An 18,837-nucleotide genomic window follows, 5' to 3' on the forward strand; every position below is an offset into this window, starting at 1 on the left:
TAGCACGTGCGGTTTTGGTCTCCCTACCTAAGAAAGGGTACACTTGCCATAGAGGGTGTGCAGCAGGGGTTCACTTGACTGATAGCAAGGTTGACGGGACTGTCCTATGAGGAGAGACTAAGGAGACTAGGCCTGTATTCTTTAGAATTTAACAGAACGAGAGGTGATTTCATTGAAACATATAAAATTCTTACAGGGCTCAGCAGGATAAATGCAGGATGTTTTTCCTGGCTGGGGGTCTAGAACCAAGGGTGACAGTCTCAGAATAAGGGGCGGGCTACTGCGATGAGGAGGAAGTTCTTCACTCAGAGGCAGGTGAATCATTGGATAAAAACAAAATACTGGAGATGCCGGAAAACTGAAATACAAACAGAACATTCTGGAAACAAAACTCAGCTGGTCTGGCAGCATCTGTGGAGAGAGAAACAGAGTTAATGTTTCGAGTCGTCTTCAGACTTGGAAAAGTATTTTTAGAAGGGCAAACATAGAAAGAAGTGTGGGGTACAGGGATGTGTATAGAGATGGCTATGTCTCTGATTGAGACTTAGGAGAATAGATAGGCTTTGCGTAAAGGCAAGATCAAGTGAGTGATCATGGAAACAAGCTTTATATAGAGGGAAAGGTTCAAGGAGGGCATAAGGACGGTGAGGAGCAACGGCAAAGTGAATTGAAACGAAGGTCGAAATAACCCAGGATAATTAGATACTTAAGCTAAAGTATATAATTATTTTTGGGAGAAATTGTTTTAACCTCTGATTTGAACATCGTTCATTGGGACTGCAACCGATGTCTCAGTCTCTCCCTCCACTGGGATAGCGTTGGGTTCTGCAGCTTCTGAAGGGCTTGCAGGTTGTTCGTCGGTTTCAGCCGTAGGGACCTTATCCTCTTCCGTTACTGACTCCGTGTCCTTTTCAGGAGACTGGACCTCATCTGGTTCTAATCATAGTTCAACATAACCATGTCAAAATATGTCATGACACACAGCATTGGCTCTGCTTAAAGTGAAATTTTACCCCCAGTCAAAATGACGGACGGCTGCTTGTACCAGAATCTACCGTAACACCAGGGAATAGATTTTAACTTTGAGGTCAACCAGGAGAAAGGTCAAACAGGCTGTTGATTCACTATCACCCATGTTACACTGTGGCGCAATGTCAAGATCTACCCCTCAGCAGTTCATTCAAAAAAATAAGAGCGGTGTACTGCACGATCTGATACAAAATCCATACATCCCAGAGGACCCATATTGAAATCTCAATCTGTGCTGTATTATCTATCCTCAGCCAAAGCAGCAGTTGGGCATAAAGAACTGGCTTCGGTGCCAGTGAATCAAGAAACAGGACAAATCAGCCAGGCTTCCAATCTTAATCAGTATCCAGTGAATTTTGCTGGGGATTGAATGTGTGAGAGAACAAGGGGATAATGAGTGGGCTGCTCACTACAGTCCAAGTGGCTATCAATAGCTGGCCCACGCTCCCACAAGAAGAATGGCCACTCGGGCAAGGTGTCACAAGACAACTTGTGTCAATGGAGTATGGAACTTCCCGCACATGACTCAACATGTTGAGGAGATGAAGGGAGCGAGCCAGTGGGCAAGGAGAGATATATTCAGCTTTCAAAGAAGGATAACTAATACGTTTCTAATTTTTATTCACATCTTTCATTTAAATTGTTTTGCTGAAAAGCTTTTAAAGCTCTTCCTTATCACGAATAATTTTTAGTTTATATTTTTAAAATAACATTAACAAGAAGTAAACAGTCATTCAGGAAAAAAATAACTCCCAATGGGATTGTAAGACATAAAAGCAAGAGGACTACCCTTGGTATCCAGTTTTGGACAGTTTTGTATTATCTTACCTTACCAGGTGTGGAGCAACAAACAAACCAATAAAATTGTGAAAAGGAAATTAAAATTGTATATTTATTATTACACTTGGTTCAATGGTTAAGATCAGTGTTGGAAAACCCCAGTTCTGAAATTACTATTTCCAATAAACTCCATGAGAAGTGAACATTGACAAGAAGGGAAACCAAAAGGAATTTAGCGTCAAAGTGCCCAACCCAGCTCAAACAAAGACAAAGAAAAAATTCACCCCCACCCTGAAGGAGAGGGCAGTCGTACATCAACACAAATACAGGGTTGGAAGGGAAGAAGAATGTAACAATCTGAGCCTCCCATGAATAGCACTTTACCACTACTCCTGTGATATCTCAAATATGAAAGGTTCTTGTTGTTATCTGAGAGCAGAGAAATAGTGAAAGGAGCTTTGGAGAGGGGCCATCCACTTGTCGATAGTGCAATGAGTGTGATTCATGCATTTGGATGTGGAGTACAATGTGTTTATTATTGAAATGCACGTGTGTACCTATGTGTATATATGCATGTGCATATGTATATTTGCTTTCAGGCGGCTCCATTTTCAGAACATGTGCACCTCTGAGGTAGATTTTCAAAAATCTTTTGGTAGGCAAGTATTTATTGATTTAGCTTGTAAAATCTGTTTTTTTTTAAATTTAGAGTACCAGCGGGAGGGCCAGGGTACCACTTTGCCCAGAGCTCAAACACCCAGGAGTCTCTAATGGCCTGGGAGGATCCCACCCCCCAAAGGGTGCCATAACTTCTAATCCACGTTTGTGGAAACCAGTGCTAAAAGCCACCATGGCGAAATCTCCCAGGTGAACCCTGTAATTCCCGGGTGACGGGAAATCCGATTATTTAAATATGGCTCATTTAAATATATTCATTTGGATCTCGCCCAGCGAGGGCAAGATCCAGATCGTGACTTGCGAGATCTCATTAAATCTCACAAGGCGTTTTGAGCCTCCTGACGTCACCAAGTCAGGTGCGACGAGGCCATTAAATTGTACCCTCGGTCCCTTCATCCAAGTCACTGATATAGATTGTAAACCTACTACCATCTTCTTCTTCACTGCATATCACATTTCAGAGTTCCACGTTCTTTGCAATTGTTTAAACTATGCCCTTTGTGACATTAATATATGTCAAAAAGAATAACAATCCTAATACCAAAATCGCTGGATACTACTGCAAACCTTCCTCCAGTTTGAAACCATTCATCTTTACTCTTTGCTCTCTGTCTCTTAGCCAATTGTTTTTCCATGTTGCCAGTGACCCTTTAACCCCATAACCTCCATTTAGCTAACAAGTCTATTTTGCCTTCAGCAAGTCTGTGCATACAACATCAATCACAATGCCCTCGGAGACCTCTCCATTACTTCAAATAAATCAATCGAATTTGTCAGACATAATTTGCCTTCAACAAAATCTGCACTGGCTGTCATTTATTAACCTATATTTTTTTCACATTTATTATTGTGTCCCCACCACCGACATTAGGCTGACTAATTATATTTACCACGTTTCCATTGCTCCCCTATGCTGAGCAGAGGTGCAACATTTCAAACCTTCCGGTACACTGGCACCATTCCTTTAGCTAAGGAACGTGTAAAGATTATGACTAGAACTTCACTATTTCCATCTTTCTCTCTGCAACCTAGGATACATCCAGACCGGTTGACTTTTCTATTTTGAATCTCTTGGAATCAAACATAGAACCATCCTAGCCTGGGGGACTCGGTAACTCACTGGATGAATTCTTTCAACTCCTGAACTAACAGCATATCAGGCGTTTTAATTGTTTCTACAGGTATTTAACCCACTGGTTTGACAACATTTCTAAGAACATCCTTCAAATGGGTTACCGAATCATAACGGTAGGTTAGCTGCAGAAACTTACTAATATTGTGCACATCACATACCCTCTGAACTTCCTTCTTTCAATATTAAACCATTGACACAATCCAACAGACACGCTGCGCCTGGCGCAGCCTGGCCGATAGAGGCCAGGAGACCCCGCTCCCGGGGTCAACCACGCTCACAACTCCTCGCAAGATCGCAAGATGTTGTGATGTAAATCCCGCCCATTGTGGACAGGATCACTGTTTAGAAAATCTGCATATTAAGTGAAACAGTTAATTTAACTTTAATATGCAGTTTCTCGAGGTACCAGAATTGTTGGGATCTATCCCCTTCACCTCGCAGACCTCGGATGAGCGCCGTTCAGTACTGGTCTCCACAAATGGCACTCCTGGGGGTCTCCCAGGGGAATGGAGGCCCCCAAGTGCATGCCCTTTGGGCAGGGTGGTACCCTGGCACTGCTGGTGCCACCCAGGCACCCTGACATTACCAGCCTGGCACCATGGCAGTGCCATCTGGGTGCCAGCCTAGCACTGCCAAGGTACCCAGGTGGCACTGCCAAGGTGCAAAGCTGCCATTTTTTTGTGTGCTGGCGATCGGGCCAGGAGTGCCCTGCATGGGTTTTGGGGGCGGGGGGAGGAGGGGGCTGGGGACCCTCACATTGTACGTTTGGCCTTGGGGGGGGTGGCGGGGATCACGTCGGGGGGCTGCGGAGATCAGGAAGCCATTTAAAATCGCTATACTGAGGAGTTCCGGCGAGCAGAGCTCATCAGTGTAGAAAACGGGGCTATGTACAGCCTTGGCTGCACGTTCCCCGCTGAGGCCCCTTATTTAACGCGAGTGGCGATTTATAGCCATGTGTTTCTCGGCGCTGCGAGCGCCGGGAAACACGCGGCTAAACGGGCTCACTATGGGACTTTTTCCCATTTAGCTGAATCGCGCCCCATTGTCTCCACTCCTATCGACTGGGCTGACAGAAGTGAAGGGAGCTGAAATCCAGGCGAAAGCTTCCAAGTTCCCAATTCTAGTGGGGACAAGTAAAATGAAAATCAAGGGCAGTGCTTGCCAAATGTCAGATATGTGCTGCTAACAGGCAAGGGCCTCTGCCAGTAGCACAGATTCACACAATTAGCATCGAACACAAAGAGGCAAGTCCTTCTGTCATTATTCAGTTACTTATCCTTGTATGAGAAAAGGAAATTATGTAGATTCTGTGAACTGTTCCATGGATATCATTATATCCACATGATCATCCCTAATACGAAACACTCTATTGTGTCCAGTACAATTTATTATTTTAATTACTGCAATTTACTCGTTCTACACACATAGAGAACTGGGACCATGGAAAAGCCATATGTGCAATGTAACTGGGCATGGTGAAGATTATAACGATATCAGATTTGAATGGCGACTTTCTCAACCGCCTGTGGTGGCAAGGGAAAAAATTCACAGGAGATTTGTTTGAAAGATTGCATAAATTAATTGCACACAGTCCTAGCTAGTGCAAATTTTACATGGTATATCCAAGGAAATGGTTTCATAAAAGGCCTTCCCTTCTCCCATGCTTTAAGTTCCTAATGTTATTACACAGAACAGATTGACCACACTAGCCCATCATTTCAAATTTGTTTTTTTAATGAATACTGGACCATAAAGGTTGTTTTGACAGGACATTTAATGGTACTGTCCATTTGTTAGACCTGCCTATGCTCATTTAGTTTTCACTTTTAAATCAAGTCGTTGAAAGCTGACAACATCAACAGGGCAAGCAACCTTGACCAATCAAATTGAAGGATTGTGAAAATAACTGCACAAGGTCCGAGAAGGAAATGTAAATGAGAGTTTAAATGTCACATTAGGTACGACAAGATAAATAAAGGGAAGAGGAGATTAGATTAGGAGGGAAATAAGACAAAAAGGAAAAGGAAAAGTTTATTTTTAGTTTTGAATGTTACAATTTCTAAATCTCTAACAATTAAAAATTGGAGGAATACAGATTCCACAACTGTAATAGTTACTTTTCTGTCCTCGAGAGCTTAATTGGCGGTAATTAATACTCATCACACAGTCAAACGAGTAGTTAAACGGGAATGGTTAAGACTTCACTTTACGTGGTGAACTTAATTCATCATCTACTGTGCGAATGCAACAACTTCACAGCATTCAATACATTTTAATGATGAGGCAGAAATAATATGCCATTTTTACAACGCTATTAAACAGTCACGCAACTTGGAGGCCAACCTTTGGACATTTGAGTATAACTGCACCTCTCACCTTAAGTTGCTATGCCATTTTCAAATAACAGCGAAGGTCAGTATGGGCAACACAGTGATTAGCACTGTTGCTTCACAGCGACAGGGACCCGGGTTCGATTCCCAGCTTGAGTCACTGTCGGTGCGGAGTCTGCATTTTCTCCCAGTGTCTGCGTGGGTTTCCTCCGGGTGCTCCGGTTTCCTCCCACAAGTCCTGAAAGACGTGCTTGTTAGGTGAATTGGACATTTTGTAGTCTCCCTCAGTGTACCCGACCAAGTGCCGTAATGTGGCGACTTGAGGATTTTCACAGTAACTTCATTGCAGTGTTAACGTAAGCCTACTTGTGACACTAATAAAGATTATTATAATTAGACTCACCAGTATTTTGACAGCGAAATTTAGGTCATTATTATTCTCCACAATTATTATACAGTGCAATTGTGACAACTTAGACCAATTGTTGTCTTGAACTCTATGTACAGGATGTAAAGCCCATTCATTGATACAAGTAGGTAAATATTTTAACCGTCCAATATAGTAGCATTTCTAGTGTTTATGGAAGCACAACAAATTCTGCATACATTATATTTAATGTGTTATATATATGCAGTATTACATATAAAATACCTTCATTAGGTTCTAAATGTAATATCAAATTGATATGCACAAAGAGGTGTGTAAGAGGGCACATTAACATATTAGTTAGATATAGCACTTAGGCAAGGGGGATCAAAGGATATGGGGGGAAAGTGGGATAGGCTATTGAGTTGGATGATCAGCCATGATCCTAATGAATGGCGGAGCAGGCTCGAAGGGCTGAATGGTCTCTTCCTGCTCCTATTTTCTATGTTGCTATATGTGGAAGATTGGTCAAGTTACCAAGAGGAAACTTGACAAAAGCCACTGACTGGCGAGTAAGGGTTATTTCCCAAAGTGCCAAGTGTATTAATGCTTATATGTCATGCATAAGATTATTAGTCTGTCACTGTAAAGGAATGCTAGTCGGGAAGCTTCAGAGGATCCAAGAGTATGTAAAATACAGTATTGTTCTCCCATTGTCAGCCTACTATAGCTTCACTTCACAAAATTGTTTAACAAATCCACACAATGTACCCAGATTTCGGCACATAATTGAAGGAAATTATCATATTTGCTTTATAAATAATTGTGAAAAGTAATTATGAAAATATATTGACGTTTTGTTTTGTTCGAATTATAAAATATTATTCTGCACACTGACATACTTTCTGCATTTAGATCATAAAAATATAATATAAATTGGTTTAAAATTAATCTTCCAAGTGCTGATACTGTAATATTAGATTGTTAATTATACGGTCAGTTTGACTGAGGAATGTTATCCTCTCTCAGTTTCAGCCAATGACATATCCTTTGTTTCTTTGGCTACATTTAGCCAAGTCATCATATTATGTTGTTAAGAGCCTGAAACGTGTGAAACAAATGTTGTCTTAGCTTAAGTTTCAACAAATCAACCTGCGTAGGCTGACAAAGGAAACATCCATCTACAGGGGGAAAGAAAGATAAGCCTATGATATATTTCTATTGAAATATATCATTTCTGGTTGGAGAGGTTGTTTAACCTTTTACTGAAGCTGGCGGTGGCAGAATTTCTATCACTTCCTCTTCCAATGCAGCCTCTCCCTCCAATGGGTTGTCGTTGGATCCCACAACTTCAACAGAAACTTCAGGTTGCTCGACACTTTCACCTGTAGGTTCTTTGACCTCTTCCGTTTCTTTGACCTCTTCCGTTTCTTTGACCTCTTCCGTTTCTTTGACCTCTTCCGTTTCTTTGACCTCTTCCGTTTCTGACTCCGAAGCCTCTCCACTAGTTTCAACAACTTCAGGAGGCTGGACCTCATCTGATTCAAACAGCAGATCAATATAGGCATGTTAAAACATATCCAGACTCCGTATTAGCAACACTTAGAAAGGAACTTCATCCCAGACAGGCTGATGCAGGGCTGTTTGAACAGTGGGCAATGCATGTAGCAGCCGCTATGGTCGGATACCAAACCATGCAGACAATATCCGGTATTGAAATCTCAATCCATGCTGCATTTCCTGCAGCTGCAGCCAGGAATTTGCCTCAGCTCTCGTGGATTATGGAAAGAAATGAATCAGCCAATCAATCTAATCCTAATCAATATCCAGTGAATCTTGCCAAGAATTGAGTGTGTGTGGGCATCAGGAGAGGACTAGATCATAATTAGCAGCAAAGCTTGTCACATTCTCACAGCCCATCATTGCCTAGTCATCACGCAAAAGAAGAATGGCCACTGGAACAACATGTCATGGGGGGGGCGGGCACAAGGTGTGACAAAGGAACTAGGGAGTAACGTAACACAGTCCAAAGATGTGCAGGTTAGTTGGATTGGCCACGCTAAATTGCCCCTTAGTGTCCAAAGGTTAGGTGGGTTATGGGGATAGGGTAGGGGAGTGGCCTGGGTAGGGTGCTCTTCCAGAGCATGGGTGCAGTCACGATGGGCCAAATAACCTCCTTCTTCACTGTAGGGATTCTATGATTCTATTCTATGTGGAGAAAATGAAGGCAATAAATTAGAGGTGGGAAATCCTGTTGTAATAGAAATAGATGTCTGAGTTAAGAGGGAGTGGCCTACAACACTAAGCTCCTGAAGAAATACTGCTGTTACTGCTTGTAGCCGAGGAGATTTGCTGCATGGTATGCCACGCTGAAGGAATACTGCACTAGAAATCCCCCATGGGAAACAGCACTGCATCAGCAAGCACACACCCATAATCATGAAGCCCTTCCTACCCATGAAGGTGACTGGGGTGAAGTTTCCCATCAAAATCCAAAACACACAAAATACCACATAGAAGCCTCCATACCAAATTAATCTGCCATGCTAAAGGCATGCAATTAATTTTTTCTTTACATGGACAGTCATTAGCTGGAACTCAAAACAGGAGTGGAAGAAAGAAAAGGCAAACGACACCACTGACAAAACAGTAATTCCTCTCTTTTATAAAATAATAGCAGTTAAATAAGGAACGTTATAGTAACAGGAATGTTACAAGGACTCAGAGACTCTCCATTAGTAAGGGAGCCATAATATTTCGTGGTCCATCAGACAGCACCATAGGGAGGGGATTACTAAATTAGGGTTGGTAGCGGATGAATAAACATGAAAAACGTATAGCGGTTGGCATGGAAAATATGTTCAGCATTCTAAAAGGCCAACTGAACAAAATGCAGCAATTGTGCTTCCAATTCCATACACATGGCCATAAGCACAAACTTTCATTTAAAACTTTTTGTTGAACAGGTCAAGCTCTACCTCCGCTGCAAATCAACAAGTTATTTTTTTTGATGCATTGTTGCATAAATAAGCATTCATTCAGTTTTTTAAAAAATTCCCCATGAGACTCAAAAAACAATACAAGAGGACTACCCCTGGCATCCAATAATATATCCACATTTTGGACTGGCGAATTCTTGGCATTTTACTCTGTAAAGTGTACAACAAAAAACACAGGATTAAATAAATTCTGAAAAGGAAATCACAGGTCCACATTTATTATTAGTCATAAGTCTTCTTGTCATATTTAAATATTGGAATAGGAACATTCTGCTGCTATGGTTAAGATTAATGATTGATTGAAAGTTGACTGAAACAATAAAGCTACTTTTTAAAGATAAAGACAAAGAGAAACAAACATAGAGACGAGGGAAGAGCAAGAAGGATTTGCCCTCAAAGTGCCCGGTTAAATTTAGCTGGAGTTTGACTCCATCCCGGAGTCACACATTATCACAAATAAAGCAAAGGGCGGGGAGAACTCATGCAAAGGATTCAATTTCCCAGAACAGAAGAATGGAAGAAATTTACTGCTAGGGTTCCTTTTTCAAGTATTGCAAATAAGGCTTTTATCTTTCTTCGATCCTATTTATTTCGATGTTTTTCATTCCATTAGAATCAATATTCATGCTCCTTTTTCGATTTCCGGATTCCAGACTAGTGCATATCCTACACACATTGATCTCTCTGTTCAGAAAGATTCCCAGTTAGAGTATGTGGGATGTGCAGTATTGAAGAGGGAACACTTCTCATAGCTAACTGGAACCCTCGTGTTTGCGCATTTTGTATGCCTATACCAGATGTGTGCTTGTCAGTTTGGATGTATATACACATTTGTATACACATGAGCGTGCACTTATGTATATTGTGTACATAGAGTCTAAATATTTTAATGTGTGGATTTCCCTTTGTCTAATTTGGTTTTTAAAACATTATGATCCTAAAAATCCACAATCCAGTTGTAGATTGTGAAGCTATTAGGGCAAGCAGGAGCATGGTTCAGGGTGGGGCCTGTTCCCATTGAGTTTTCACCGTGTTCCAGGAAATACTTGATTTTCTGGGGAGTGGGGGTAAAATCTGAGACTGGATCTCGGGTCCCCCAGCCAGGTGTTTCGCGGCGACGTGCCTATAACCCCGCCGCTTGTCAATGGGATTTTCCGTTGAAACCACCCCACACAGTCAGGAAACCTGCGGGCGAGGGTGCGCTGCGAGAGGGAAATGTGAATCGCAACGGCCGGAGAATTCTGGCCCTGATATGGGTAGAATCTTATTGAAGTGTTAGGGCTTTGCCTGCCGGGTAAAAAGTTGATGTGTGATCCACGCTGCCTATTTTCGGGAAGGTACACTGAATCATGACCCAATTAGGCAGTGGCATGGCTAGCAACAGACCTTTCTGTGCAATCAAGACCCCAAGGGTGGAAGCCCCGTCTACTGAGAGCTGCCGGCCAATCAGATATCAGTAGCTCTTGTACTCAGCAGCTCCACTGGGCAGGTGGTGGCTGTTGCCAGAAGGGCAGGCACCAGAGTCCCAGGATCACAGAGCAACCTAGGCCCAAGGCCACTGTTAAGTAATGTTGCGGGAAGTGGAGTGTCATGTGGTGTGGACCATGAGGAGAAGGGTGCAGGGGGTCAGCATCAAGGGTGTAGGGGGTATGGCTTTCAGCTGCTCTCCTTCCTGATGTCCAGCTCCTCAATCTGACAATGAGCGCTTTTGGTCAAGGGAGTCACTACAGGAGTTGACAAGCTGGCTGCACGGTTTTAGTTACTTGCATGCCACGTGGTCACAGACTCACCCACCACTGCAGCAGCAGGATGAGGCCCTTAAGTAGTAATGAATTGACCAGTGAAGGGCCTCAGTAGGTGGTGGAATGGGAAAATCGACCTTGAACCTTCCTACCCCGAACTTGATTTTGGTGGAGGCGGAAAGGTGGCGAGGTTCCGTAGGCCTTCATCCCACCTAATGACGTACGGAATCCCACCATCATCCCACCTAATGCCGTACGGAATCCCACCACCATCCCACCTAATGCCGTACGGAATCCCACCATCATCCCACCTAATGCCTTACGGAATCCCACCACCATCCCACCTAATGACGTACGAATCCCACCATCATCCCACCTAAGGCCGTACGGAATCCCACCATCATCCCACCTAATGCCGGATGGAATCCCACCACCATCCCACCTAATGACGTACGAATCTCACCACCATCCCACCTAATGCCGTACGGAATCCCACCACCATCCCACCTAATGACGTACGAATCTCACCACCATCCCACCTAATGATGTACGAATCTCACCACCATCCCACCTAATGACGTACGAATCTCACCATCATCCCACCTAATGCCGTACGGAATCCCACCATCATCCCACCTAACGCCGTACAGAATCCCACCACCATCCCACCGAATGCCGTACGGAGTCCCACCATCATCCCACCTAATGCCGTACGGAGTCCCACCACCATCCCACCTAATGCCGTACGGAGTCCCACCACCATCCCACCAATGACGTACGGAATTCCACCACCATCCCACCTAATGCCGTACGGAATCCCACCACCATCCCACCTAATGCCGTACGAATCCCACCACCTTCCCACCTAATGCCGTACGGAATCCCACCACCATCCCACCTAATGACGTACGGAATCCCACCATCATCCCACCTAATGTCGTACGGAATCCCACCACCATCCCACCTAATGTCGTACGGAATCCCACCACCATCCCACCTAATGCCGTACGAATCCCACCACCATCCCACCTAATGACGTACGGAGTCCCACCACCATCCCACCTAATGATGTACGAATCCCACCACCATCCCACCTAATGATGTATGGAGTCCTACCATCATCCCACCTAATGACGTACGGAGTCCCACCACCATCCCACCGAATGCCGTACGGAGTCCCACCACCATCCCACCTAATGCCGTACGGAGTCCCACCACCATCCCACCTAATGACGTACGGAGTCCCACCACCATCCCACCTAATGACGTACGGAATCCAACCACCATCCCACCTAATGACGTACGGAATCCAACCACCATCCCACCTAATGACGTACAATCCCAACACCATCCCACCTAATGACGTACGGAATCCAACCACCATCCCACCTAATGACGTACGAATCCCAACACCATCCCACCTAATGACGTACGAATCCCACCATCATCCCACCGAATGACGTACGAATCTCACCACCATCCCACCTAATGACATGCCCTTCCTGCTCCCAAGCTCGCCATCAGCGATTCTGTTCTTTCGGCTCCTCTCTCCAGAGATGCTTCCTATTTATTTTTCCAGCATTTTCTTTTTTTATTTCAGATTTCCAACATCTAGAGTATTTTGATTTTCAATAAATTATGTTTGCTGGGGAATGGTACAAATGTCGCATAGCAAATGGCACTGCTCCATTAATCTGACAGTTTAAAAAATGGATATTTTCAGGTTCTTAATTTCCAATTTTGGTGTGTTAGCTGGAAGAGGTACTTTTGTGGAGTGTGTACTATGTTTGTACACTTTTTTTCAGAAAAGCTTCTGGGCTCTTACTAATTTGGAATTCCGTGTTCCTTCATAATGGGATAGATGTTTTTTTCACCTCCCAACTAAAACTGCCACTGTTTGTGTTGCAGGGACAGTATATACCCAATTGCATATTAAGAAGACAACCTCAAATAACTCATGTATTAAGACAACAGAAAGATAACTAGTTATACATTTTATTTATTCATGTACATGGTTCCAAAAGAAAGCTTGAGAACACACTGTTTTTGTTGGAAGCCAATTCACTATTTATGACTAACTGTAAGCATTAAAATGTAGCAATTTATGTGTACTCACCATCTTCCTCTGTAAACATAAACAGGATAAAGAAAGAAAATTGTAAATAAAAAGTAAACAGCTTCAACGTCTTTTAGGTAAAAGGGTATGAATTTGATTAAAAAGTATTGCGTAGAGCAGAGATCACCTCATAATGGAGGTAGTACCGTATATCATTAAAAAGGGCAGAGAGGTCTTGTGGGCTAGGTTTGATCACCTAAGGAGATCAGAGAGAAATTTTCCATATATTTTTCCTCTAATTGGCCTAAGTTTTTATCTATTTCTTTGCTCCTCCCATGAGATTGCATGGCTTTAGGACGGGGTTGGGGCTATCTATTCTGGTGCACAGACCACCTCAACCATTTGGGACAAGCCGAATAGATCAGCATGTCTTCCTCTTCTCTGTCGTCTTCATTATGTTCCTGTAGAGGTGCTGTGGCAAATGATGTACATCCTTTCTCCCTCTTCACCTAAAAGTCAAGTTTTACCAAATGTTTTTTTTATGAAGGCAGTGTCCCAACAGTGGACCCATGACAGAGTCTCAATTTTTAAGCAATTTAAATAAGTGTTTTATCTGACTGGTATACCCAACTAAGATTTGGTGCACCTTTTTGATTCCTTCCTGAAGTAGAAATATCAACTATAGAGAAAGTTACTTTTCTGTTCCATCAAATTATGATATGAATTTCTGTGTACCCCTTATAATTCAAAAGGGTTTCTGTGTAGGATAAAATTTAATTATGCAACATACATAACACAGAAAAGTGGGAATTTAATGCAACAGAAATTGACTGATGAGATCATTTGAATTAAGAAGCTCAAGAGAAGACTAACTCAGAACAATGTTGTTTTATGTGGAGTCATTGTGAAACTAATCGCTACATAATCCAAACTGTATTAATGGATTTTGTCCTCTCCTACCAGCTCCTGCTTTGTGAAGAGTTCCTCTCACAAGGTCACAAGATTGAAACAAATCGAAAAGGCTGTTCAGCTCGTGAAAGTTCATCTTTTCGGGGAAAAGAAAATCTACAACCATCAGCACAGAACCAGCTGTTTCCTAAATGATTCTAGTTTGTTTAGGCCTCCATTAAACTACCTGGAAGGCAGTTCCCGGTGTGAAGAAGAACTTCCTGACAGTTATAAATTTACCCGTTGCCAGTTTAATCCTGTGATTCCCTCATCCCTCTCGTCCATGTTTAATGTATCGCTGCCACGTAAACCTTCTGACCCTGGCTACGATTCAGCAATTCCTACTGTGAAGTGTACACACTTAATGTTGGCTAAGCATAGGATCAGCTTGGCTGCCTTGCCAGCCCCTTAGTAGCCTCACCGCCCAGGGTCGCACTTCGGGAATAGTCAATTGGGTGAGGTCGTGAAAACCCCCTATTTAAAAGATGGGCAAGAGTTTTGGAGTTGTCGTGCATCATGTAAGGGCTCTCTCATGAGTAATGTAAACATATCATTATAAAGTGGGCAGTCGGCGGTGCAAGCAGCTGCATGGCTTCCGTGCAGGCTGCGGCAATGGTGTTCCATGCCAGTCCACCCCGACGTACCGTTACTCCCCCTGGCCCTGGCAGAAGGCCCCTGGCCCGCAGCACAACTATCAGCACACTATGGCAATTCCATACCCCCTCGCTCCCTCTCAGCAGCCATGGCGCCTGTTTCACGATTTTTGAAAGCAAAAGTGAACCTCGCCGTCGGGAATTCCCCCCAGTGGAGGTGGAGCATCACAGAGGCCCCGGAGAATACGGGGTCAGGCCTGCTAATGATATGCAAAGGGCGTTTACTGTATGTGCGGAGTGGAACGCATTGACGCCGCTATCGAGGCACTGGAGAATTGTGACAACGGAGAATCCCAGCATGGCATCCTTAAAGGGCATGATAAGCTAGATGCTGAGAGATTGTTTTCTTGCGTTGAAGACCTAGATCATAGCTCCAAGTGTGGAGCCAGCCATTTATGACAGAGCTGAGGAGGAACCTCTACATTCAGAGATTGTTGAAAATTTGGTATCCTCGCCCCAGAGATTGTAGGTGGAGCATAGCATTGGCTGCTGCTTTTGCTCGAACTCCGTCATTCATACGATCATCGTGTCTCCACCTCACTGTCTGTTTAATGTCAGCACAGAGAGTGGTGGATGCTCAGTCGATGCATATATTCAAGTCAGAGACCACTGGTCTCTGCGGGAATTAAGGAATGTGGATATCTGGCAAGAAAATGGGAGTTGAGGTTGAGGACCAGTTATGATCTTGGCAGACACGATGGGCTGTCTGGCCCCCACTCCCACTTCTGGGGTGGGATTCTCCGGTCCGCCAGCCAGGTATTCCTACGTGGCGCGCCCTCACCGGCAGAGCAGAGGATCCAGCCGATGGAGAAATCACTCTGTTTGCACTCTAGTCCTCTGCATAGTTATAGCTGACGTTGAAGAATTATTAATCTTCCTCAGTTAAAAAACATTCTCTGCAATCTTGCTATAAATTAGCAGCATCACCCAATATTTGGCATATTAATGGTTAACCCAGAGGTAACCATCTCAATTCTCATCTCTGAATTACATTTACAGATGAAACTGTTGGTCCTGGTGCATCTATTGTGCATCCATTCTCTTATAATTAGTCAAGCATAACAGTGTTCACAATGCAGCGCTTGATTCTTTCTGTCAGCAAGTCAAGATGCAAGATTAAACGTCCTACTGAGAATGGTGATGTCAAATCTTTTGATAATTATACTACCTTGCACAAGCATTTGCCCACGGCAGTCGCAGGGAAATAGGAAATGGGAGCAGGTCTGGACCACATGGCTTGTCGAGCCTGTTCGACCACTCAATTCAATCCTAGCTGATCTTGAGCTTCAATTCCACCTTCCCACCTGCTCTGCATACCCCTCGATTCCCCGAGCGACTATAAATTCCTCCAAATCTGGCCTCTTGCACATCGCCAGTTTTTACTACACCACGGTAGCATTATGGATAGCACAATTGTTTCACAGCTCCAAGGTCCCAGGTTCGATTCTGGCTTGGGTCACTGTCTGTGCGGAGTCTGCACATCCTCCCTGTGTGTGCGTGGGTTTCCTCCGGGTGCTCCGGTTTCCTCCCACAGTCCAAAGATGTACAGGTTAGGTGGATTGGTCATGATAAATTGCCCTTAGTGCCCAAAATTGCCCTTAGTGTTGGGTGGGGTTACTGGGTTATGGGGTTAGGGTGGAGATGTTGACCTTGGGAAGGGTGCTCTTTCCAAGAGCCGGTGCAGACCCGATGGGCCGAATGGCCTCCTTCTGCACTGTAAATTCTATGAAACATCCGTGCCCATACTTTCAGCTGCCTATGCTCTCAGCTCTGGAATCTCTTCCCAAAATCTCTCCACCTCTCTCTCCTCCTTTAAGACAACCCTTAACATCGATCCCTTTGACCAAGCTTTTCTGTCTTCTCTGGTTTAACAACCCCTTTTGTGGTGTCAAATCTCATTTGAAAAACACTTTTGTGATGCGCCTTGGGGTATTTTACTAAATTACAGGCACTGCATAGTTGCAAATTGCTGTTGTTGTTTTTTAAAAAAATATGTTTATTCAGAATTTTTCAACAAAAATTTTCAACCATTCAAACCCCCCCCCCCGTAACAAAAAAGAAAAGTAACAGAGCAAGACATAAACATATCAATCCAACATAATACAGAACTTGTACAATGGGTTCCTCCCGCGCATATTGACTTTCCCATATGTTTATGTTTTTCCTTTTTCAAGTGCCCCTAGGAAAACCCCCTTCCCCGCCCACCCATATATCCCCCCCCCGAAAGAGACGCCCCCCCCCCTCCCCTCCCTCCCTGGGTTGCTGCTGCTGACCGACCTCCATCTAACGCTCCGCGAGTTAGTCTAGGAATGGTTGCCACCGCCTGAAGAACCCCTGCGCAGACCCTCTCAAGGCAAACTTTATCCTCTCCAGCTTGATGAACCCTGCCATGTCATTTATCCAGGCTTCCACACTGGGGGGCTTTGCGTCTTTCCACAATAGCAAGATCCTCCGCCGGGCTACCAGGGACACAAAGGCCAGGATACCGGCCTCTTTCGCCTCCTGCACTCCCGTCTTGTCTATCACTCCAAATAGTGCCAACCCCCAACTCGGCTTGACCTGGACTTTCAGCACCTTAGACATAGTCCTCGCAACACCCCTCCAGAACCCATCCAGTGCCGGGCACAACCAGAACATATGGGCGTGATTCGCCGGGCTTCCTGAGCACCTCCCACATCTGTCCTCCACCCCAAAGAACCTACTCAGCCTCGCCCCTGTCATATGCGTTCTGTGAATAACCTTAAACTGTATCAGGCTAAGCCTGGCACACGAGGAAGAGGAATTAACCCTACTTAGGGCATCAGCCCACAGACCCTCTTCAATCTCCTCCCCCAGCTCCTCCTCCCATTTGCCCTTCAGCTCCTCACCCAAAGCCTCCTCCTCTTCTTTCATCTCCTGATATATCGCTAACACCTTGCCCTCTCCGACCCATACACCCGAAATCACCCTGTCCTGAATCCCCTGTGCCGGGAGCAACGGGAATTCCCTCACCTGTCGCCTCACAAACGCCCTCACTTGCATGTACCTGAAAGCGTTTCCCGGGGGTAGCCCAAACTTCTCCTCCAGCGCCCCTAGGCTCGCAAACGTCCCATCGATGAACAGGTCCCCCATTCTTCTAATCCCTGCCCGATACCAGCTCTGAAACCCCCCGTCCATCCTTCCTGGGACAAACCGATGGTTATCTCTGATCGGGGACCACACCGAGGCTCCCATCGCACCCCTGTGTTGTCTCCCCTGCCCCCAGATCTTTAGCGTTGCCGCCACCACCGGACTCGTGGTGTACCTTGTCGGCGAGAGCGGCAGCGGTGCCATCACCAGCGCCCCCAGGCTCGTTCCTTTGTAGGACGCCATCTCCAACCTCTTCCATGCCGCCCCCTCTCCCACCATCACCCACTTACGGATCATCGCCACGTTGGCTGCCCAATAGTAGCCACCCAGATTCGGCAACGCCAGCCCTCCTCTGTCCCTACTATGCTCCAGAAACCCCCTCTTTACCCTCGGGGTCTTGTTTTCCCACACAAAACCTATGATGCTCCTGCCTACCCTCTTAAAAAAGGCCTTGGTGATCATAATAGGAAGGTACTGGAACACAAAAAGAAACCTCGGTAGGACCATCATTTTAATCGACTGTACCCTGCCCGCTAGCGAGAATGGCAACATATCCCATCGTTTGAAGTCCTCCTCCATCTGCTCCACCAGTCGCGTCAAATTACGTTTATGCAGGGCCCCCCAACTCCTAGCTACTTGGATCCCCAAGTACCGAAAGCTCCTTTCCGCCCTCCTCAACGGTAGGTCATCTATCCCTCTTCCCTGGTCCCCTGGACGCACCACAAAGAGCTCACTTTTCCCTACATTGAGCTTATAGCCCGAGAAGTCCCCAAACTCCCTGAGGATCTGCATGACCTCCACCATCCCCTCCACTGGATCCGCCACATACAGCAACAGGTCGTCTGCATACAGCGACATTCGATGCTCCTCTCCCCCTTGGACCACCCCCCCTCCATTTCCTGGACTCCCTAAATGACATGGCCAAAGGTTCAATTGCTAATGCAAACAGGGGGACAGGGGGCACCCCTGCCTCGTCCCTCAATACAGCCGAAAATACTCCGACCTCCGCCGA

General features: G+C 45.0%; 1 protein-coding gene across 2 annotated transcripts in view; it reads right to left on the reverse strand.

The window, feature by feature from the left end:
- mgarpa (mitochondria localized glutamic acid rich protein a) overlaps window positions 1-18,837 on the reverse strand; it is a 56,146-nt gene that overhangs the window by 14,631 nt on the left and 22,678 nt on the right. The window contains exons 4-5 of one of the 2 annotated variants that reach the window (XM_072495592.1): window positions 7,705-7,857; window positions 751-936 (exon numbers count right to left, since the gene is read on the reverse strand). In XM_072495592.1, coding sequence (XP_072351693.1) covers window positions 751-936; window positions 7,705-7,857 — 339 coding nt within the window. Of the gene's footprint in view, window positions 1-750; window positions 937-7,578; window positions 7,858-18,837 lie in introns of both variants that reach the window. The other variant, XM_072495591.1, reaches the window with a different exon arrangement.

This window comes from Scyliorhinus torazame, chromosome 3, assembly GCF_047496885.1.
Source record: "Scyliorhinus torazame isolate Kashiwa2021f chromosome 3, sScyTor2.1, whole genome shotgun sequence".
Taxonomy (NCBI): domain Eukaryota; kingdom Metazoa; phylum Chordata; class Chondrichthyes; order Carcharhiniformes; family Scyliorhinidae; genus Scyliorhinus; species Scyliorhinus torazame.